Genomic DNA, 22,595 nt, shown 5'->3' with positions numbered 1-22,595 from the left:
AGCCTCTCTCTTGGCAGGTCCCATGGCACATCCATCCCCCTCTCCAAGAGAACCTTCTCGGCTTTCCCATCGTTCAGCTCTGTGGGTGAGTGGCTGGAAGCTATAGAAATGGGCAGATACAAGGACAACTTCACTGCTGCGGGCTACTGCTACCTGGAGTCGGTGGCTAGGATGACAGCCCAGTAAGTGACCCGTTCTCTCTCTCTTGTGTTGTGGGTGCAGTGAGAGCAACGTTTCCTGCCCTTGCCAGAGAGCAGAGCCACATCCAGTGTGATTTACTGGTAGCCTGTGGTGCTGTAGCACAGGGTGGTGGGCTCAGAGCTGTCCCACGCCTGGTGTGCTGCAGGCTCCCGTTAGCCCGGGATGCCTGGTCAGTGTCAGTTCTGCTTTGGCTGGGACAAAAGGTTGGGGATTTCTCACTTGTGCACGTCTGGAACTGGAAGCAGTCGGTGTCACGTGGTGGTCAGGGCCGGTGTGTCCTGGCTGATGTGGGGCTCATGTTGCAGGGACATCCTCAGCCTGGGGATCACGCTAGCAGAGCACCAGAAGACCATCCTGAGTGGAATCCAGAGCCTCCGGGCCCAGGTCATCCAGATGCACGGCCGAGGCGTGCAGGTATGAAGCCGTGTCCCGCAGAGGTGCGGAGCACCGCCCACGCTCCCGGGGAGGAGTGGCCTGCTGGCCCCAATCAGCCCAACCTCTGGAACCTGAGGTCTCAGGTGGGCTGTGGAAACCGCTGCGTGCTGCCAAACACGTGGCAAGAGAGCAGGGCTTCTGTCCTCTGTACCGGGGCAGCCCAGGATTCCTGGGATGGTGCGGCGTGCCTGGGTGGACGTGGCTCTCCCCAGCACTGTTTTGTAAGATGAGTCAAACTATGTTGATGCCATTTCATGTGGTAGTTGAGTTCACAGGGTGGGATGGAACTTTTTGCACTGTCTTGATCCAGAACCAACACTTCTGTATCTGGTATCCTGCTGGTGAATCCATGGGGACTTTTATACAACCTGACAGATCTCAGCAACCCCACAAGGAGTTTTTATTGCTTTTAAATTTAGAGAGCAGCTCTCACCCAGTGCCCAACTCCTGGAAGGTGACTTTCCCCATCTGTGCTGAAGGAAACTCTTTCCCAGTTGCATCCCTTCTGCTCCATGAGCTACTTCACTGAGTTTTGACACCTCAGTTGGTGAACAAAACCAAATATTCTCCAGTAAAGCACAGAGGAAATGGTGCTGGCTGCATCCATGCAATCCAGGGCACACCCAAAATTTGTTTTGTGAGCATGGTGCTGCCTGCCTGGCGTACTAGCAGCTCCCAGAGCTGCAGCCTGATCCCTGAGAAGACATAAATAGCATCTTAGTAATACAACTTTCCTTGAAGTTAGTTAATTAAATGGGAATTTGCAGCTCTGTATGGAGTTTTGTAAGGCTCTATGGTGATCTGTAAATGTTTCAAGTGAATTATTAATGCTGAAAGGCAAAGATTTACATAGGGGGTGAAGGCTGTGGGAGATGCTCAGAGTCTGGCTGGAAATCTGCTCCAGTCAGACCCTCCTGTTAGCCTGCTCCAAGAGGATGAGGATGAGAATGAGGATTGTGTGAAGGGCCCCTTGGGGCTGGCATGGTGACCACTCTGCCCAGGCGAGTGCTGCATACGCTCTGGGGAGTTTGTTGTTCTCTAGGGAAAACAAGATTTCTCCTTCCTGCCTCCTCTGCAGTTCAAACCATGCTCCCTCCCCAGTGTCTCTTGGTTAGTGTTTTTAACAGAAATAATTTCTCCAAGTCTGTTCCAGTCGGGTTGGTCACTTGCCATGCCACTGTTTCCCAGCCTGAAGAGGAATAGCAGTGAGCCGAGCCCTGCATTTAGTGAAATGCCTGATGCCAAGGATCAAGTGCAATTTGTGTGCTCTTTGTGTTTACATTTTATCTCTAGAGAAAGTAGATTACAGGTCTCTAGGCAGGAGGTTGAACTAGCTTGATTCTGGCTCTTCTGACCCCTGTCCCTGCTCTGTTGGGGTGCAGGAGCTATGCTGGGAAGTTGCTCCTGGAGGAGCTGGCTCCAGGCTGGTTCACCTGCTCTCAAGGAGGTCTGGAGACATCTAGGGCTTGGTGGCGAGGTGGCAGTGTGCCTCAGTTTGGAAAACAAACTTGGCCATGAGCAGGCAGCAACGTGTTCCCTCGAGTCCCCCAGAACAGACCCTGTCTCCAGAACATGGAATGTGAGAAGGGGCCGGCTCTGGGTGCCACGTGTGGCCCCTGGAATCTGCTTTTTTGTCCCTCTGGATGTTGCTCAGCTGCAAAGGGATAAACCTCAGCACAGTTATCTGTGGTCATGGCTGTTTCCCTGGGCTGCAGTGGCCGGTGTCTGGTCAGGGCTGGTGGCTCCTGTGGGAAGTAGCCGTGGCTGTGTGGAGGGGTCCCACAGGAGCTGAGCTCTGGGATGGGCTCTAACTCAGCAGAAACAGGAGTCATCAGCTTTCCTGGTCTCTCCTACAAGGAAGGAAAAGAAAGCCCCCCATGGAAGCTGCCTCCTAGCCCAGGTTTTTGCAAGAATAAACACCTTTAATTGAGCTCCTCACCAACACGAGATAACAAGATTTGTAGATTAAGCTATAGATTGTTGTTATGATATTAAAATTAACTTGTATCCTCTCAGCTTCTCTCCTTGGGGAAGTAGTATAATGAAATTAATCAGCAATGCTGTTTTGGAGCTGCAAGGGAAATGCCTCAAAATGACCCTGATCTATTTCCATCCAGCCTCTGGCATATCATGAGGCTCTTGCCTTCTCCACGGGCTGGGAGAGCCCCAGTCCTGTGGGAGCAGCATCTGCAACACTCCCCTCACGAGAAACCAAATGGGAATCAAGGTGGTTCATCTCCAGATGCTTTTATATTCATTAGCCACATCTTAAGTACTGTAAATACACACTTGAGAAGTCAATATATATTTTTATAAGCTAGAGATAAATGTAATATTATATTATAAGAGACTCTGAGTGCATCTCATGTTTGAACTATAGTCAGACATCTCCAGGGAATCTCAGTTGGTTTGGAATATTTATTAATAATGATAATAATAATAGTTATTATAAATGCTAATAAAAATCTATTGACGTTTAAAAATTTTTTGTATTTATTGAACCATGGTTGAAGCTGGCAATAAAGAGCTATCTAAATACCTGAGTAAAACCAACCAGTAATCCTGCCCTGGTTTGTCTGTGTGGGTCATTTCAATGTTCTGGGGAAAATGCCACTTTATCAAAGGTGGCATGTGGTTAGTAAGGGACAGTTTTAGTACCATCAAAGTCTGAAGTAATGCCTTGTTTTGTTAAATGACATCTGTACTAAGGTGGGCTGACATCTGTAGAGGGGCTGGAGGGGTGGTTTCTTGCTACTGATGCTTTGTGGGGAGGAAAAAGCAACTGCTTTGCTTTGCTGGTGCATGTTGTGTGGTCAGAAAGGTGCATGGCCTGGCCTGTGGGCCAGGTGTTGTTCAGGCAGCTGGGAACCTGTGGCAGGCACATTCTTCTCTCTCTCAGGATTTTTCATAGAGGAGCACAGAGAGAAGAAAGAGAAAACAATTTCTATTTCTGCTCCTTGTTTTTCCCATGTAGAACATGTTTGGAGAATTGTTTACCTGGGGTGATTGCTTGGTTGGATTCTGGTGAGGATTGTTTGAGCCTGGTGGCCAATCCAATCCACCTGTGGCTGGACTCTCAAGAGGAGGGTCACGAGCTGTGAGTTAGATATGGTAGTTAGAAATAGTAGGTTTGTAGTTTCAGTATCTCCTTTAAATAGTATATTAATGTATTATAATATAGTTATAATAAAATCATTCAGCCTTCTGAACTGGAGTCAGACATCATCATTTCTTCCCACTGAGTTCACCTGCATTTACAATAGGAACCCTCCCACCACCCCTGGGACCAGACAACCTTGGACATGCTGTCAGTGTGGAGCTGTCAGTGCCGTGGCCAGTCTGACACAGCATGTGTGAGTGTGGGAATGTTGCTGAGCAGAGGGGAAATGCTGCAGAGTTCCTGCACTCAAGGCACGTAATTAATTGTTTTATTGAGTGAATGAAAGCCGTGTATGGCCAGCACATGAAATGCAAACTCAGCACAAACAATGATATTTAGAAATGGTTGGATGTGACTCTCAGCCGTTCACATCTCTTTTTCCTGGGCTGTTCAGGGCCCAGGAACAGGCACAGGAGCTCTGTTGGTGTGGTGACAGCAGTGACTGCTGCTGGGAAAGGTGCTTAGAATGGCCTTCTGATGGTCAGTTTATGCAGGCAGCCTTCATGGAGCCTGGCTGGGGCTATACTGGCTCTGTAAAGAAATAATAAGAGCTCTGCAGCAGGGTGATGAACAGTGGAATCCCAGTCACAGCCAACCAGGGACAGATTTTGCCCAGTTGTGGGCAGTTGTGCTGATGCCTTGAGAAGGCTGGCCTAGAACAGAGACTAGATGGAGTTAAAGCAGGGATTTATTAAAAGGCCTCCATGGATCCACCTTGGGCAGCACAAGAGCCCAGCCAGGGCTACACCCAGGATGAACCAAAATGGTCACAAAATGGACACCTGGTCACAAGGTCTCTCACTTTTATCAGTTCTGGTCCATTTGCATATTGGAGTTAATTGTCCAATTACAGCTTTAGCCCATGAAGTCCCATTCTACTTGTTTTTCTCTCTTCAGCCCACATTGTTTCTGCTCTTGGGCCTGAGATTTGGATTGTTTGTCCTTGGTCCCCAATTAGAGAAGGAATTGTTTTGTTTAGCTACTCTGTGAAGAAAGCTTACTATCTCTTAATATGAAGCTCAGACCCACACACTAAAGCAGTGCAGAATCTGAAAAATATAAAAGATAAAACCTAAGGCCTCCTTGGGAGACATGGGGATGGGTTTGTCTCTCTTCTGTGGCCTTCCTGGCACTGTCTCTTCTGGAAGCTGTGGGATACCTCCTGTCCTGGCTGTGCCAGCCCTGCACACTCTGCTCCAGCCCTGCACCCCGCTCAACCCCAAAGGGGCTTTGGTGAAAGGGGGGTCCATATGGCTCAGACAGGGAACCCAGCGTGCAGCACTGCTGTCAGGGACGGGCTCAGCACTTGGCAGGTGCTGATCATGCGGGGGATTTTTAAAACAAAACCTTCATTGCATGGTGCTGGTGAAAGCAGCTGCCACAGCACCCAGCTGGCATCACCAGCGGGTCTGGGTTTTGAGGAGTGCAAGGAAGGAGCCAGGGCTGTTCCTCTTGCCCCTCACTGCCACACAGCAGCCCCAGACATGAAATCCATCACCTTCCCCCTTCCTCCTGTGGACTCTCAGTGCAGAGAGGCTGCCAGACCCGTCTGTGCTGCCATGGCGAGCCCGAGAGCAGAGTGCTGGGCTCAGGTGAGCCCGGCCTTGCTGCCACCTGTCCCCACCCTGCCCGCACAGGAAGGACAAGGCGAGAGGAGGTCAGTGCCCTGGGGATGTTAAAAAAACCTGGGTCTGGAGGAAGAGCAAGGTTTGAATATGAATAATTGCTAATTATCAGAAAGAGCAAGTGCCATTAGTCACGGTAATCAACGATCTGTCAGTTCAAGTGTCGCTGCTTTTCTCCTTCTGTTCACCTCCCACAGTCTCCGTGTGCCTGCAGAGCCCTGCACAGGCTGGGACACGGCCAGACCCCTGCAGCTCCTCCTGCCCCACCAAGGACGGGCTCCCAGTGCCACACGGGGCTGTCCCCAGGACTGTGCACCACCCACCTCAGCCAGGACCAGGTGGGTGCACCTGTACTGCCTGGCCAAGGGGTGCCCACGGTGGGACAGATGTGGGGATTTGTGGCCCAGTGGAGGCACAGCTGGATGACCCTGGAGCAGTGCTGGGTGACAGTGGCACAGGGCTGGGTGACAGCCAGCAGCACCCACCCACCCCACCAGGGGTGACCTCAGCTGCCTCTGCACTTGTGGCTTGCCACGTAGAGCGGGGCCATCTGCACAGCAGCAAGAGCTGCCTGGAAGGCACAGGAGCCATTTAATTACACAATTAAAAATATCTTCAGCCTTTTTATCTTCCTGAGGCTGACAAGCACCTTCAGCATCAGACAAAGAACAGCTGTTATTGCTCGGTGCAGCGACTGCTCCTGGGCAGCTGCCACACCTGAAGGAGCACAGACAAAAGCAGAGGAGCTGTGCTCTGTCAGCAGGTCCAGGTGTGCCCCAGAGCCACTATCACAGCATGGGCATGGCCACTGCTCAGGGAGCTAGAGCTTCCTTTTTACTGCCATCTCCAGAGCCCCAATAGCAGGAGCAAAGGGAAGGAGGAGAGACATGAGGCTGCTCAGAGGTTTCTGGAGTTTCTGTAACAATGAAGAGCATTTACACAAGGTGTTCTCCCCAGGCACCTACTCCCACACCCTGTTTTTTAAGGATGATGTCTGACTGAGAGGATGTCAGTAATTAAAAAGTCATTTTAATGAGCTCTGGTTTATTGACAGACCAGACTTTGACGAGTCAGCTGTGCCAGGAGGAGCATTGTGCCACTGTTCCTAGAACTCTCTGAAAAGCATTCACTTCTGCTGGTGCTGCACAGCTGTCAGGGTGGCAGTGCCAGCTCCGTGGTGCAGAGCCAGGGTCATCCCCCTGCCTGCTCTGCTGCTGGGCACTTCCTCGGGTGCTGTGGCAAATCCCTGGCACCTGCAGCATGTGGGGAGCTACCCTTGCTCTGCCCTGCATGCTGGGAGCCCAGCTCACTGCTGCATGTGCAGCCATGAACATTTCCATTAACTCCCACAGTATTTAAATTCCGTAATGGGGCTGAACTAAAGCAGCAGCATCACATCCCTGTGGGAGCCCTCAATCATCTGTTCCAGAGGCACCCTGGGGAAGCATTAGAACTGGGCAATTCAAGTTTTTCTTGCAAATCCCTTCTATATAATGAAGCCTGTTCCTGCTGACATGTTCCCAGGGGAATGCTGTGTCTTCGTTTCCTGGAAGCTTAATGCAGCCAGGTGTGATGGGGCTGTGATGGCTCAGGTTTTAGCTTTTGTGTTTTTTACATTCTGTGTTGCTTTAGTGCGCACTTCTGAGCTTCATATTAGGGGATGGTGATCTCTCTTCACAAAGCAGGGAGACAAAACAATTCCTTCTCTAGCTGGGGACCAAGGACAAATGATCCAAATCTCAGGCCCAAAAGCAGAAACAACATGGGCTGAAGAGAGAAAAACAAGAAGAATGGGACTTCATGGGCTATTAACTCCAATATGCAAATGGACCAGAACTGATAAAAGTGAGAGACCTTGTGACCAGGTGTCCATTTTGTGACCATTTTGGTTCATCCTGGGTGTAGCCCTGGCTGGGCTCTTGTGCTGCCCAAGGTGGATCCATGGAGGCCTTTTAATAAATCTCTGCTTTATTCTTTAACTCCATCTAGTCTCTGTTCTAGGGCAGCCTTCACAAGGCAGCAGCAGCAGTGGGGCAGCAGCCAGTGCTGCCAGGCCTGTCTGACTCATAAAACCCTGTGGCTGCAGGGCCAGGGACTCCTGGACCACAGGAGTCCTGAGCACAGAGGTGGTGGGGCTGTCCCTTCAAGCAGCCCTAGAGATGGCACTCAGCCCTGGGGGTTTATGCTGTTAAATATCTTCAAGTGAATTCTATTTAACACTAGGAGGTAAAAGGATTAAGAAGGCAATAAAGAAGCTTTTTGTGAGATTTAGGTGTTCCTGGGTGATATCAATTTTGTGGTGGATAAATGGCTGTTGGTGACTGTAAATACAGCCTCCCAGGGTAATGGAATGTACATCAGGAATGCTGTACACCCCCGGGGAAAAATAGGCTCAAAAATTATGAGTTTCCCTGAGCTGGTTAAAATCATGTTTAGAAGTGCTGTCTCTCCTGAGGAGAGCCGGGTGGAGGCACACACTGTCTCACAGCAATGCACAAATCCCTGCGTTGCCTCACGGGAAAAAGGATGTGTTAGGTATCACATCACACTGCATCAAAATGAGAAGTGGCACAATGAATCGAACTCCCAAAAATAAAACTTCCTTCCAGAAATAAGTTTGTCACTGTCAATTTAAACTCTTGCCAAAGAAGCGTGATTTGAGACAAGTTCCTCTTGCCAGTGATTTACAGGAGTGGGTGTGTTTAATCACTGTTTCTAATAGCAAGAGTCTAAAGGGAGGTGTTTCTGTTCCAAGGTCCAGCATGAAACCCAGATCCTAAATGCAGCTCTGATACAGCAGAGCTGGGAGGAGAGAGCACAAAGCACAGTGCACTCAGGGCACTGAAAGAAAAGGAGCCTTTCCTTCCCTTTCACTTCCCCAACACCACGGTGGTGACACAGGGGCTCTGGGCAGGACGACTGTCCACCCGGCCAGAGCACTGGCCCCTGCAGCTCACCACCCTGATGGGTTAAAGGGTTCTTTAGAGACAAAAATCTTACAAAACTCTGCAGGGAGGGAGGGGATCCTGCCTGGTTAACAAACTGTGAGAAAGGCATTGGAGTGCCAGGCTCGGGAAGGGCCTTTGTCTGGAGAAAGCCCTGATGTGCCATGCATGGGCACTAATCCCAGTGGCTCCCTTATTCAACCACTAGGCCATGGGGTGGTGACATGCTCCTGGGCAGTTTTGCTGCAAAGACAAAACCCTGCCATGCCCCCAGTGCAGCACAGGCAGGTGCCACCAGCCCTGCTCAGGGAACCCCACAAAGGCACCAGCCCATGGCTGGTGGGACCCTTCAAGGCTGAGCCCAGCTGGGGCTCTGTCACTGACTTGAGGAATGTTTCAAACAGATCATTTATTTTCATTAGACTTGTACCAATATCTCTGTTCCAGTGTTCCTCCAGGTCGACAGAAGTCCTCATCCTTTAATTGTGTTTTCCTGGCTTTGCACAGTTCTTATCTAATGCCTTCTGGCTTCATTAGATTAGACACCTCTTGTCCCAAGGATGTTGTCATGTTTTCAAATGGCTTCAATCGGCACCTCCCAGGCTCTGGCTATTTCAGGATACAATAAAGCTAAACCTCATCCAGGCTGGTGAGTAATGGAGGTGCATCTCCCACCCCCACGCAGCCTGGCTTTAAATTTGCCTGGCTGACATCCCGTAGCTGCAGGCAGAACACAATTAAACCTCTTGTCTTTCGGGCATCGTCCATGCTTACACACAGCTTGGGAGGAAGAGCTCAGCAACAGCAACTGGCTTTCTAATGATCTTGTCATCCAGAGCAGCAGAGAGAGATAAATGAAAGAGTGAGGAAACAGCCAAGATCAAGCCCCAGCTCTCCAGATGTCCAGGGCAAGGCAGGTTGCAGGCTGCTGTGCTTATCTCCTCAGACCCAGCTGGCACAGCTCTTGGGATACTCCTCTTAGTGCCAGGGAATGAAATGGAGAGGGGCACAGCCTAAGCCCACCCAGCACCAGTGCTGGGGGCTTCTCTCCTGAGCATCTCCAGGCTTGATTGCTCATAAACCTCATTCTGCAGAAGTGTTCTTCCTCTTGGCATCCCAGGATCCCTCACCAGTTTGTGTCCCCACCACCCAGCTGCAAAGTGCCCACAGGCTCAGGAAGGAAACCGAGGTGGGAAGGGACCAGCCAGACCCCAGGCTGGGGACAGAGACCTGCTGCACTGTCTGGGGGAGGGCTGACAGCTGCAGGACAGTCCCTGCACTGTGCATCCCTCCTGGAGCCCAGCACACCAGTCCCTAGCACAGCAGTCCCAGGCAAGGGCTCTCCTTCCCCAGACACTCTCCCCTGGCAGGAGAATTGCCTCAGCCCTATCTTATCATGAGCCACCACAATATCAGCATCAATCCCTTTCACCCCACAGGCAGTATTTTCACTTCTGGAATTCATCTTACCTAGCAAGGGACTCTCAATATATCCCAGACAATTTCCTCTCCTCATTTTTAATAATCTCTTTCAGCCTTAAATTCATTTTTGAAAATATGTATTGGGATGATGGGCTTTCTATCACAGCTGATGGACAATATTCATCACACCTGTGTCCTACTCCTCACAACACACACACATATTCCTTACAGCAGTCCTGCATCAATTTGAACAGCACTTAATTCATTACAACCCCATCACTGCATGTGTGTGCTCCCCTCAACAATGTCACTGGCAATTTGTCACTTGGGTCCCTGTAGGCAGCTCTGGTCCCACCTTGCAAAGCCATTGTAGCTCCTTGAGCCATGGGACAGGACAGAATGGCCCCGTTTAGGCATGGCAGGTGTAAAGGATGCTTCACTGTCCCCCATCCTGGAGACCTCCAGAAGGTGGCAGGTGGAAGAGTAGAAACAAAAACCCCTTTTCAGTCCAGGATCTCTTTGCTCACCAGGCACAGCAAGGCTGAGGCAATGTGCTGGGGCTGTGCTGGCACATCCTCCCAACCCTGAGCCCTGGTGAGACCAGAGGGGAGCCATGGGGACAGCACCAATGGTGCCTCTCTGGGCCCCCAACTCAGTCAGGGTCCCCAGGACAGCAGCTCCTTTAGAAAAACTTCTCCAGCAAATTCCCATTTTGCTTGACACTGCTGCCAGGCCCTTGCCCAGACCCTGTTTGGGTGCTAGGGATTCAGGTGCAAGGGAATTGGGCATTCATGCACAAACTAATGCAGTGCTCAGGGCTGAGCTGCAGCCCCTGATCAGTGCTCAGCTCTCCCACCCTCCCCTCACACTGCCCAAGGGCTGAATGTGCTGGCCTGGGGAATGAGCTGCACCAGCCTGGAGGCTCCCATTGTGCCAAGGCAAACCAAGGCACAGAAGGGCACAGAAAGGCACAGAAATTCAGGATTCCCTGAGGCCTGGCAGCTGTGACGTGGTCTCTGAGTGCTCTGCTCCCCACTGTGCTTCCACATGCTCTTGAGCTGTGACTGTGCAGACATCGTGCTGCAGATCCCTGCCCTGCTCTGGCACATTTTGTTCTGCAGGGGCTGCTTGGCCAGACAGAACTCAGTGCTGGCAGCTCTTGGCAGGGTTTCTTTGTCCAGCAGATTCCCCTGGAGCTGCATTCCGTCCCCTTCCTGAGCACTAATGAAGGAACAGAAAGACAAAGCAGGAGTGTCTGAGTGGGCCAGAGCTGTTGGCTCAGTGCTGCCCTGGCCAGGCCTCCCCTGCCCACACTCCACACAGGTGCATTTCCAGTTGCACCTTCCATTTGGCATCCATTGCTGCCCAGCTTCCTGTGCCCTCATTTGCAGTCAGCAGAGGCAGCTGCTGACGCTGGAGAGAAAGGCTCCTCAGATGCCATCAATCAAGTGCCATCAGGATCCAGCTTCCTGGGCTCACAGGCCACAAGGTCACCCTCTGTGGGAGATCAGCTTTCCAGCTGAAGCAGAGCCCTGCTCCTACTCATCTCCTACCACAGCCCTAGCTCTGCTGCAGGGTGGACAGGGAGAGACACGGATCTGCAAGCTGCCATCGGGCACTGACCCTTCCCTCCTGCCTCGAGGCTCTCAGACTATTTCAGGGATAAGTGGGAAGAAAAATCACAAACTCTTTATTTTGGGAAAGAGTGAAATGCACAAGAACATCTGACCGCATCAGATGCAGAGCTTTCTCCCAGGGCACTGTGTTCAGTTTGGCACTGTAATCAGGTCCCAGTCCTACTCAGGACTCAGCAACAGCAGCTGAGACCTTATTGACATTTCCAGCTACTACCCCCAGAGCAAAGGAATTAAGTCCAAATTGTGTATAAAGCCTGTGGGCTGCCCTGCTCAGCACAGCCCTGAACTCTGCACCATCAGCAGGGTTTGTACTTTATAGGGATGATTGACCTGTAACTATTGGTCTTTCCCTGGAAAGCTGCTCTGGGCTGGTGGCTGTGTGACCCTGACAGAGCAGCCACAGACACCGGCGCAGCAGCAGAGCACAGGAGCCCTGACAGGAACTACAGCTGCAGACTCTTCCCCTGGAGAGATAAGGGGGTGTCTGGGGTTTTGGTGTCTGTGTGCAAAGCTAAAATTAACAATTCTGTCTAATCCTGCTTTTCAGTGTAATTATGCTTCTGGGCTGAGGGGAGTGTAAAGCTCGGTGGCTTGTGGGCAGTAATTTTCGGAGATAGACAATTTATTCCCTATTCTCACCGGAGACAAGGCAGAAATCACTCTGAAGCTGCACCCTGTAGGCTCTGCTTCCTCCCACTGGATTTTAAGAGGATATTTCTGCTTTCTGCAGCTCTGGTGACAGCCTAGCAGTGCCCCCTCCCCAGTTCCACAGCCAGGCCCAGCCACAACAATTTCCCTATTATCACGCTGCAAACGAAATTCACAGCCAACGTGGATTGGAGGTGCAGCTCAGCTGAGAGAGAAATCCAGTCTTTAGCAAGCTCCCATCTGTGAATAAATTGGATACAGTGCTTTTGGCCTCCTGAGAGGCTCAAACCTTCAACTGTGAGGCTGTGAAAGCCAGGACCCATCCTGCCACCCAGACTCAAGGAAGCCTTGACATACACCTGGGAGGTGTGGATGCACCTTCCAGAGATGCATTTAATTTCACCTTTGTACAGCTCCCCAGTCACTGATTTAGAAAAGGGAGAAGTCTCATGAATTCAGTGATGCTAAGGAGTATTTTCCCTCCTTATGCTTTCAAGCTGACCCAGGAAACATGGATTTTTGGTGGAATTATACAGGTCAGAGGAGAGCTGCATGTACTGTTCTGCACCTTCAAATCAAGAACTCCTGCATGAAAATTTTGCCTGGAGATCTCTAATTTGTTCCAAACCATCATCCCTTCCATCAGAAGAATCTGCTAAAACTTCTCAAAGAGAGCTTTCCAAATCCATTGTATATACATGAGGTCTTCCATACAATAAAGTGCTTGCTCTCCAAAGGAAATTCATGTATAAATGCTGTTCTATAAGCTTTCTCCCATGCCACACCCTGCACCAAAGAGCTCTGATTACAGTTTGTCTCCCTTTTAACTATGCTGCAGGCCTGGTTTTGCCAAAAGTTGAACTTTTCAAATATAGAAAAGGTTTCAAAGTCTCAACATCCTTGTTTATAGCCCCATAAAGAAGCTTAAATCAAGGACAAAGAGGCATCTTTGGAAAGGACAGTGCACCAGCTTACAAAGAAACAGGTTTATTTCTAGAAAAAGAAAACTGTAGACCAAGTTAGAGAGGCAGAGTTCTTTACTCTGAACATGGCTCTTAACATGGCAATCATCAGGCTTTCTGCCCACTTGCTAATCTGCAAGCCCAAGAGAACAGTCTCATGGTTTCAACCTTAAAGGAAATAAAAAAAATAAGGAATGTTTTTTCTCTCCAAAGGTCAATTTATTTTGATCCCGTTACATATCATAGGTAAAATAACTAGTTTTTAGCTTCCATTCTGTACATCAATAAAAGGAAGATACAAATTAAAATAAGAACTACAGAGGGACGTCTTGCTCACTGACTTCCATCTAGGGGAATTTTTGCCTCGTTGCAAGCCTGTGTGAGACAAACCTGAAAGAGAAATCAATCAGTACTCAAAGACACGGGTACAGCCCACAACCACCTGCAGCTTCAGCCTAAAGCATAACTTTGGTTTTCAGAACAGTGACAGCAGCTCTTTTCCCCACTGTGTATTGAGCCAGATGTGATGTAAAGCTCCTGCTTCTCCCTTCCCTCCTCCATGCTGCTTCTTCACCTCTGACATCAGCCAAAATTCAAGACAAGGGGCCAGGGGGAAATAAAGAGTTTCTACTGCAGCTCAGCAGTCCCCTGACTGGTGACAGAGGGACAGCACTGCCTTACAGCTATGGCTCACAAAACCACCCAGACTTACTGACAGCTTCTGCATGAGCCCTTGGGCCTTGGGGTTCAGCTGAAGAAAATTCTTCTTGGTCAAATCCTTTTCTGTCAAACGTATGCTCTGTGGAAACAAACTCAAATCTCAGGTTTTCTGTCTGACCAGCTACAGCAGCTGGAGACAGTAAAAAAGTTAAGTAAAATAAAAGAGATTAAGATCTAAGCATAGACCGGCAGAGAACTACATTCAGCTGGAACAGAAACTCATCTCACACCTTTCCTGCAGTGCATTAATGCAATACTGGCTGTGGTGGTTTTAAATAGCTTGATTTGTGGTGAGGGGGGATAAAACCAGTGAGTGGATGATTTTTTTTTGTGGGTGCGCTGGCGGTTGGCCAATGTCAAACCCACTACACTGGCACTACAGCTGCTTTAAGTGTTTTAAAGTGAATGCACAGTGAAACATCCTCCTGTTCTGTTTCAACCAGCTTGAGCAGGTCCCATTTCTGGCTAAGAGTCTCTTGAGGTTTGTTTTAAGCTCAATCAACCCCTCGACAAAGTGCAGTGGCACAGCTAAAGAGTGGATGAACTGAAGTGGTGATGTACCAAGAGGTGGCTGTGCATCCCCCCAGCCCTGCCTGAGCAGGTGAGGGGGCAGGAGTTATTTCTCCCCTGCCAGGTGCCTGGTGAGAATGATGTCCTCGGGGTCAGCAAGGGGGCTGCCCTTGGCCAGGAGTCTCTTGAGGTTTGTTTTAAGCTCAACCAGCCCCTTAGATAAACTGCAGTGGCACAGCTAAAGAGTGGATGAACCGAAGTTGGTGGTGCACCAAGAGGTGCCTGTGCATTCCTCCAGCCCTGCCTGAGCAGGTGAGGGAGCAGGAGTTACCTCTCCCCCGCCGAGGGGCACAGTGAGGATGACGTCCTCAGGGTCGGCCAGAGGGCTGCCCTTGGCAGAGAAGGTGTAAACCCGCTCATTGACGGCAGGCGTGCGCAGACCCGGCGTCTTGAACACCCTGAAACGACAAGAGAGGACTGAGTGGCATTTGCTCACAGCACTTCTAGTCCAAGTCTTTCATTTCAGGTTCAAAGAACCACTAAAGGTTGTGTTGTAAACAGATGGCATGAAGCAGATTGGATCAGAGATAGAAGGGAAATGTGTTTATTGTCTCTGTTAACAAACCTGGGATCAAATCTGGGTGTAACCATGGAGGTGCCTCCCCGAGCACAGGTATCAACCATTCTGCTGGTAGCTGGAGTGATGAAGCTGTTTTTGCTTGATCTGTTAAAGGGAAATAAACATCTGTGCATAACATGACCTTTTACAAGTGTACAGGCACTTGAAGAAGGTGACCACCACTAAACCCAGGGGTTATTACTAACCAGTGACCCCCAAGACTGGGGACAGCTTGTTCTCACAGGAGAGGCAGCTGTCCATCTTTCATTCACATCAATTTTGCCCTATGGCATGGCACAAATCTCCCCTCCACCACTAATGAGCCAAAGCCCATCCCACCAAAGAGAGATATTTATATCTGCACTCTCACTCTCCATTTCTAGAGATGAGACAGAGACATCCCCATTACCTCTTGCCCATGCCCTTCACTGTCGCTGAGGGAGGTCTTCTGGCCGTGGGTAGCTTTTTGGTGGATGCCTTCACCTGAAGCATACATCACTAGATCAGACACTTTCCTTTCATGGGACAGTTGAGTCCACACAGAGGCTCCCACACAAAATGCTCAGTCCCTTTCCATGGCACAAGAGCCCAGAACAAACACCATTCAAGCCTTTGGGACCCTCCCCCATTGCTAGAACTCTCTGGGAAGTAATAGCTGTGTGTAGTCTCCCTCAGAGTATCCTGGACAGCCCTAGTCATCAGCTCAGTCAGGAACACCTATCCTGAGAATAATGTCACCCCAGAGAACAGCTATTCACCTTGGCAGTCCTTGCATCCCCATTCTCAGCTTCTGAAGGACACTGGCTGGCAAGTCGGGATCTCTTTTGCAGAGGAAGTGATGTCGGCTCTGCTTCCTCATCAGCTTCAACACCCCTTTTGATTTTACTCACTAGAAAGAGAAAGTGTTATCTAAGTAAATAATAACTTTAAATTATTATTTAGCAGAGAAGGCAAACAGCTACAAGCATTTTTGGCAACAATTTGCTTCAGATATCCAAATTCCAGTGCAATCCTAATCACTGCCAGAGCACACTTTGGATTATTTTGAATGTTTTAATGAAATTAATTAGATGTATTGCAGGTACTAGGAATAAAAGTAGGATTATTTTCCTGGTTTAAACATACTGAGGGATGTGAGCAAGAACTGAATTATTATTCGCATTAAGTAACCACAACCTGCTTCCACCTCACCAATCATGCCACAATGCTTAAACTCACCTTTTTCTGCAACATCCAGCAGGGGATCGATGACTTCTGTGCTTAGCCTGCGGATTTTTGTTATTTCCCTGTCCGCCTAAAATTAAAAACACTTGTGGCACCATTGGGATTGTTGGCAGCCCAATGTTTGTGTAAGTCCAAGTTGTAGGGCAAACCCCCAATAATTTTACAGCCAGATGAGCTCCATATTGTGCTCAAACTGGGACTTTCATGCATCTCTGCACTCCCTCAGGACTCAGTGCTGGCTGGCAGCTGCAGGTGTGCCTTTCCTACACCCTGCTGCTCAACCAGCTTGGAAATGCAGTCCTTTACTGCAAAGTGCATGTGCTCTCAGGGATTTGGGAGTGCTCTCTAGCAGCTAAGGAAAGATCAATAGGGAGCAGCAGGACCACTTAAACCCCACCTCTGATAAAACGGACCTCTCTTATTGTTAAATTTTAAAGAAACATTTGTGAAAATATTGATGCAACTGTTTCTCTTGTAATGCTCCAGCGCTCTATTCTGGTGTGAGGAGCAGAGTAGGATGGCTCTAGAGAGCTTTATGTTTGTTCTGGAAACCTACCTTAGCCACGTCCTCCGGCGTGTTTTCGCTTATTGCTAGAGCTAGAAAGAAAACGTATCAGATACATCAGGACATGTCCGGGACAGCTCACACAGCACAGCAGGGCTGTCACTATGGGGGTGAAAACCCCAGCACAAACCAGTTTCCAGCCCTAGAGGACAGAAGCAGCACCCACGGGCAGCCCGTGGGATCCTTCCCTAGGGATTCCAGCTCCTCCCTTACACCCGCCGGGGTTTATTATCTGAGCGGGAAGGGGTCCCTCAGCCCAGCACCCCGGCCCCACACCGAAGAACTCCAGCCAGTTCATCTCGCGGATCTCCGGCGGCAGCCGCAGGATGGCCATATCACACATGTGCTCCACTTCTTGCACCATCCGCTCCCCGTCCGCCTCGATCCGCTTCAGCCGCCGCTCCACTGCGGGAAGACACAGCGTTAGCCTTACCCGCGGGCTGGGGCCTCTCTCCTTCCCGCTCCCTTCACGATCCCTCCTTCTCCCTGTCCTACCTTCTCTGTCGAAGTCTTGGAGGAACGCCTCCATTTTCCGGCGGCGGGTAGTGGAGCTGCCCTTTTTCCTGGCGGGGGCCATTGCGGGCTCTCTCTCCGGCGGGCTCTCCCCGGGCCGGGCTGTGTTCCAGGGCGGGCTGACTGAGGGCAGCCCCTTCAAACCCAACCGCCGCCCGGCTCGCCAATGGTGGCGCGGCGCGTTCCGATGACGGCAGGGAGCGGCGCCGCCCGGTGACGGTAACGATGGCGGCGATGGCGGCGCCCGTGGCCGCGCTCCGGGCCTGGCTGGAGGCGGCGGCGCGGGCCGAGGCAGCGGCGCGGGCGGCTCTGGCAGCCGCGGCCCCGCTGATGGCCGCGCTAGCCACGCTGGCGGCGCAGATGCGGGCGTTGCAGCGGCTGCCGTGGGACGCCACGCCGCTCGGCGCCTTCCCGGATCTGCGGGCGCGGCTGTGGCAGAAGCAGCGCGGCGCGGCCGAGGCGCTGCTGGAGCAGCTCGGCGAGCGGCGGTGAGGAGGCTGCCGGGGCCGGGCGGGCAGGGGCCGAGGGCCCGGCTGACCCCGCTGTGCCGGCAGGGAGGAGCTCCGGGCCGTGCGGGACGCCGTGGGGGCCGCCAGCAGCGCTGCGCTGCGGCTCTTGGAAGAACGGGGCCCGGCCGAGCTGGGGCTGGCCCCGGTTCTGCGGCGTGGTCCGCGCTGCCCCTCGCTGGCCGACGTGTTTGAGGGGCTGCAGGACGTGGAACGCTACTACCGGCACCTGTATCCTGCTGGGGGTCTTTGGGCAGCGCTGGGGGTGTCAGGGCAGCGCTGGGGGGGGGGGGGGGCTATTTTGTCCTTGTTGTCCTTACCAGGCGAGAAGGTACTTGGAGAGCAAACTGCTCCTGCAACGGCTCAGCTTGGACAGCCTGGCGGACGTGGAAGCCCTTCCGCAGTCCTGGGAGAGGATTTTGGAGCGTTACAAAGACGACAACGTCGTTCAAGGTAGTTTTGTGTACAGAGAGCCGAGGGTTGTTTCCCAGGGCTCCGTGCTGATGTCCCCTGAGGACAGGCTTGGCTCTACTGGTCTCAGCAGCAGTGAGTGACCCTGCTCAGTTGATCTTTGTGACCTGCTCTGAGATCTTGGACAGCTTCAGGTGAAAGTACTCACCATCACACCTGGGCACAGCTGGAAACAACATCCTCCCTCACAGTGTGGCAAGGGCTCACTGCTCAGTCAGTTTTACCCACACTTTTTTTTATTGCCTTTAGGAACAAGTTTTTGAGAATACAGAATACAGGTAATGCACATTCAGCTGACAGGGTTGTTGTTTTCTCTCTGTCTCAGATACACTTCTGAAGGTCTCACTGTTCATGGAGAACCATCACGAGGTGAGCTGGTCACCTGGCTCCTGACAGGGCAGCAGGGACTGGCACTAACCAGCTTCTGGCATGTTCTGTGATGCTGCAAAGGGAATGAGGAGTTGAGGGAACTCTCCTGGCTTTTTGGAAGCTGAATGAGTTGAGTCTTGCCCTCAGCACGAAATGCTTGAACTGTACCATTTTCAAGTGGAAATGGCCATGGTCTCTGAAGAAGAGGCTGAGCTTTAAAGCTGTGAGGATAGAAGGGAGTCACCTCCAGCTGTGGAACTTGTCCTTTCCCTATTCTGACATGCATGTCTTGTGTCATGGTAAAAATGTTGATACTTACCTACATGAGTGCTGCAGATGTGTGTGTGTAATAGAGTCCTTCAGGCTAGTGCCATGGAAGATATTTGGGCTCTGTCCTTACAAATAAAGAACATGTGTCAGATTAAGGTTTAGAAACAGTGGTCACCTCATGTCTTTGAGCAGTGTGTTTGCATTCATCCTACCTGGGCATGGAGGAGGAAGGAAGCAAATCTGGCTTGAAAATCCAATTATGGAGGTGCATGATGCCGAGTTCTGACATGGGCACTTTTCAACGGTACTGCTCAGTTACCACTGAAATCACTGTCAGGTAACCACAGGGACACTTTTTGTTGGCCATGGCACTGATCCTCTGAACGTTCCCAGGAAGCAGTGGGGTGTTTGTCTCTCTGCTATGTATTTGGTAAGGTACTGTAAATGCAGGTGAACCTGGTGGGAAGAAATGCTGATGTCTGACTCCAGTTCAGAAGGCTGAATGATTTCTTTATTATAACTCTACTATAATACATTAATATACTATTTAAAGGAGATACTAAAACTACATACCTACTATTTCTAACTACCAAGAACTTGCAACCCTCTCGCGAGAGTCCAGCCACAGGTGGATTGGATTGGCCATCAGGCTCAAACAATCCTCACCAGAATCCAACCAAGCAATCACCTCAGGTAAACAATTCTCCAAACACATTCCACATGGGAAAAACAAGGAGCAGAAATAGAAATTGTTTCCTCTGTCTGTGCTCCTCTATGAAAAAGTCCTGAGAGAGAGAAGAATGTGACTGCCACAGTAAGGAGCTGGGGCTTCTCAGAGAGCCAATAAGGAATTGCACGGGACACTTTGTGGGTGTGTTTATGCTCACATTTCTGTGTCCCCAACCCGGGACATCCCTGTGACCACCTGAGGGCACTGCGTGACCTGTGAACACTGTAGGGGAGCAGATCAGAATGCTGGGGGGTGCCAGGAGTGGGAGAGTGCTGGCTCAGGGCTAGGGCTGCCAGTGCTCCCATCAGGGATGGGGATCACGAGTTCTAGCTGCAGTTCTTCACATGCAGTTGTAACTGCAAAGAAAACCAGCTGCAAGGAAAACCCGCTCCTGGCGCTGGGTGTCCTGCCCAGGTGGGTTCTGCTCCTGGCAGGGCTCGGTGGCCTGGTGGGGGCTCACGTGGCTGTACAGCCTTGTGCTGCTTACACAGGGTTTGGAGCATGGCTGATGGCTCAGGGTCAGTCAGGGGTGTCATCCTCGCAAACCAGTAGGTCATGGTGAGCTTGGATGCAGAATTGTCTTTGCATGTGTGCATGCTGTACAACCCTTAAACACCCCTCTTCTGTCAGCCTCTCTTCAGGACAGCTGCCCAATGAACAAATGGGTTTAAATTCTGGAAGATGTTCAGCACAGTTCAGTGATGGCCCTTCTGCTTCTCCCAGTTGTTTCGTCTGTCTTTGTGCTAACAACAGCCCTGCTAAAATGCTGAGGGAGCTTTCTGCATTGAAAGTGGCCATGCCCTGACTCTGCCTGACTGAAATGGGGTGAAGGAGGTGCTCATTGGAGTTTTGGTGTGATTAATTGCTCTGTGCTGTTCCTGACTGATGGGCTGTGTCATCAGTTGCATTTGTCTGCAGCGTTCTGCAGAGTGTGAGTGAGTCTCTGCATCAGAGCTCTCTAATTGGGATCAGCTGTGGGCTTGTTCCATTGCAGATCTGCATCTTCTGTCAGGATGGCTGCCAGAGACCCCATTGCTAAGGAGGACACAGTTCCTCGTGTGTGCAGCCCTCCCTTCAGCTGGCATTTGCCCTGGCATCAGGAGCCAGGGTGGGCATTCAGCCTTTCAGTGTCACACGTGTCAGCAGGCAGGTGGAAAGGCCACTCCTGCTCCTCCTTGCTTGCCAGCTGTAGGGCTGAGTCAGACCTCTGCTCACCGCACAGGGAGGTCTCTGGGTGCCAGATTTCAGCACCTTCCTGAGTACTGGGGCAGGAGGGAGGTGAGTGAGAGGAGCAGCTGCTGCTCCAGCTGCCTGGGGAGCTAAGTGTGGGGTCAGGGTGATGCCTTTTCCTTGGTCCTAAAATTAAGAGCCAGACACAGTTAAGGGATAAAGGGGTTTATCTTGGTATTTAATAAGAATCCTTATGGTGCAACACTTCATCAAAGTGGGGTGTGCTGAAATGTACACCCAAGAGATTATGTATACAATTTTATAGATTTTGCAAATTAGTATATCTAATAAATATCCTTCAATGAGATGCTTGAATAACAGTGTGACATTTTTTCATCTTAAAGTATTCCCTCTTGGATGGGCTTAATCTCAGTTTATAGGATGTATTTTAGATGGGACCTTGGTTTTTCAAGATAGCATAGGGCTTTCCATCTTTCATCTACAAGGCCTTTAGGGTGTTTGGTTTTCTGGCTTAGCAGAATATCAGGACTATATTAAGTTATCAGACTTAAGGAATTACAAGTATGTATTCTAAGAGCACTGAGAATACATAAAAGATTTATAAAATATATAGAAAAGGCAAACATTCAACATGGCATCAAGGGGCTCCAGCCTGTGCCGTGTCTTAGTGAGGCTATGGGTAAGGCAGCACTAAGGGCTCTGAGACCAACAGGTAAAAGATATGTCAACATAAAAATAAATCCAAGTACCTTTATTTTTGGAGGAGAGTTCTTAAAGTATTCTTGCACGGAGATCTGTCTTTGAGGAATGCAATAAAATGCAGTTAGCAGCTGGAGCTACCTTGTTAAAGGAAAATTGTCAGGAAACACAAAGCTCACACTTTGAATTTCAGCTTTAACTCCTGCTAACTCCATTGGAAAATAGTTATTCTTCGTTTACAGGAAAAGCACAAACTAAATTCAGTTACTAAATTCAAATGCCCACATTTATAAGGAGCACCTGACTGGTGTGTGGTTGTTTAGTTTCCTCCCTTAGGGGTGAGCACTGGCTTCTGGTGCAGCAGGGCCTTTGCGGTTCTGCTTAGAAATGGGGACCTGCTCTTGGTAACACCAGACTTCCAAAACAAACCCAAAAGCTTTGCTTCAGCATAAGCTCATGGATTTGAAACAGATTTCAAAACCAAGTGTATTTCAAGACTCCACAGTTATGGAAAACACAGCGGATTTGGCACCTGGAGTGTAAAGCGCCTCGGAGGCAGAAATATGTGATAAAAAGCTTTGTGATTAATTTAATAAACCAAGTATGTGTTTCACAAGTCCCTATGGTTTTTGAGCTTATTCTTTGAGACTTTTATCTTGGCCTGAACTCCTTTGTGACTTTGCTGAGGGGCTGCCTGAGTGCTTATTTGCTCTGAAATACAGCAAGCATTCTCCACTACCTGTTAGCTGGCTTTTTTGCTGTTCCCCAGTCTTGCCTCAGTGTTTCTCTAGTGCCTGTGACTTTGTCACCGCTTTTGCCCTGTTGAGCTCCAAGGAGGGGCAGATTCTGCTGATGTGACGGGTGTGCAGTGAGTGAGGACACATCTGGCCTGCAGCAATGATGAGCTTTCCCACGTGGGACATGCCCAGCACACAGCCTTTGTCTGCCCTTGCAAGAACAGGCAATCTCCTGCCCCCCACAGACCCTCTAGGGCTGCCTGTACTGCATGTGGACAGAGCCTGCTTGCATTGCCTGTCCTGCAGAGGTTTGATTTCAATCCTCCCTTCCTGCTTTTCCCCCCAACCCTTTCCCTCCTCCTCTCTCCTCCTGTGGACACAGATCTGCAGTAGGTGTCTCCTGAACTTGCCTAAGCTCCCTGTCCCAAGCATCTTC

The 22,595-nt window shown here is 50.4% G+C and overlaps 3 protein-coding genes across 4 annotated transcripts in view; 2 read left to right on the top strand and 1 right to left on the bottom strand.

Moving 5' to 3' along the window:
* The window catches only part of EPHA10 (EPH receptor A10), a 28,648-nt gene extending 25,446 nt beyond the window's left edge, over nt 1–3,202 (top strand). Inside the window, exons 16-17 of the mRNA XM_053964529.1 lie at nt 18–182; nt 507–3,202. Coding sequence (XP_053820504.1) covers nt 18–182; nt 507–621 — 280 coding nt within the window. The 3' untranslated portion in view covers nt 622–3,202. The remainder of the gene's footprint in view (nt 1–17; nt 183–506) is intronic.
* Nucleotides 3,203–13,208: 10,006 nt separating this feature from the next.
* CDCA8 (cell division cycle associated 8) lies at nt 13,209–17,345 on the bottom strand. Its single transcript, XM_053964690.1, has 10 exons — nt 17,169–17,345; nt 16,950–17,078; nt 16,665–16,705; nt 16,103–16,178; nt 15,643–15,773; nt 15,294–15,367; nt 14,891–14,989; nt 14,597–14,723; nt 13,748–13,834; nt 13,209–13,425 (listed from the first exon to the last, which is right to left on the bottom strand). The coding sequence occupies exons 1-10, from the start codon at nt 17,248–17,250 to the stop codon at nt 13,369–13,371; spliced, it is 903 nt and encodes a 300-aa protein (XP_053820665.1). The 5' UTR covers nt 17,251–17,345; the 3' UTR covers nt 13,209–13,368.
* A 66-nt stretch (nt 17,346–17,411) lies between these two features.
* Nucleotides 17,412–22,038, top strand: C25H1orf109 (chromosome 25 C1orf109 homolog). 2 transcript variants are annotated; one of them, XM_053964692.1, is made up of 4 exons: nt 17,412–17,674; nt 17,741–17,923; nt 18,024–18,145; nt 18,489–22,038. In XM_053964692.1, exons 1-4 carry the CDS (start codon nt 17,412–17,414, stop codon nt 18,554–18,556), a joined length of 636 nt encoding a protein of 211 aa, XP_053820667.1. In that variant the 3' UTR covers nt 18,557–22,038. The 2 variants fall into 2 exon arrangements, with proteins under 2 accessions (XP_053820667.1, XP_053820666.1); XM_053964691.1 differs by having other exon boundaries at nt 18,021–18,145.
* Nucleotides 22,039–22,595: the final 557 nt, after the last annotated feature.

The sequence above is a fragment of the Vidua chalybeata genome, chromosome 25, assembly GCF_026979565.1.
Source record: "Vidua chalybeata isolate OUT-0048 chromosome 25, bVidCha1 merged haplotype, whole genome shotgun sequence".
In the NCBI taxonomy this organism is placed as follows: Eukaryota; Metazoa; Chordata; class Aves; order Passeriformes; family Viduidae; genus Vidua; species Vidua chalybeata.
This window is presented reverse-complemented; position numbering and strand designations above follow the sequence as displayed.

Bases quoted from the DNA above. Each gene is read 5' to 3' on its own strand.
- CDCA8 (XM_053964690.1), bottom strand. From the start codon at position 17,250: ATGGCCCCCGCCAGGAAAAAGGGCAGCTCCACTACCCGCCGCCGGAAA. The intron at 16,179-16,664 runs GTAGGTTTCCAG...TTTTAATTTTAG, and splicing joins CGCCGGAGGACGTGGCTAAG to GCGGACAGGGAAATAACAAA. The intron at 15,368-15,642 runs GTGAATAGCTGT...TGTATGCTTCAG, and splicing joins GGGATGCAAGGACTGCCAAG to GTGAAGGCATCCACCAAAAA.
- C25H1orf109 (XM_053964691.1), top strand. From the start codon at position 17,412: ATGGCGGCGATGGCGGCGCCCGTGGCCGCGCTCCGGGCCTGGCTGGAG. The intron at 17,675-17,740 runs GTGAGGAGGCTG...CTGTGCCGGCAG, and splicing joins GAGCAGCTCGGCGAGCGGCG to GGAGGAGCTCCGGGCCGTGC. The intron at 18,146-18,488 runs GTAGTTTTGTGT...TCTCTGTCTCAG, and splicing joins AGACGACAACGTCGTTCAAG to ATACACTTCTGAAGGTCTCA.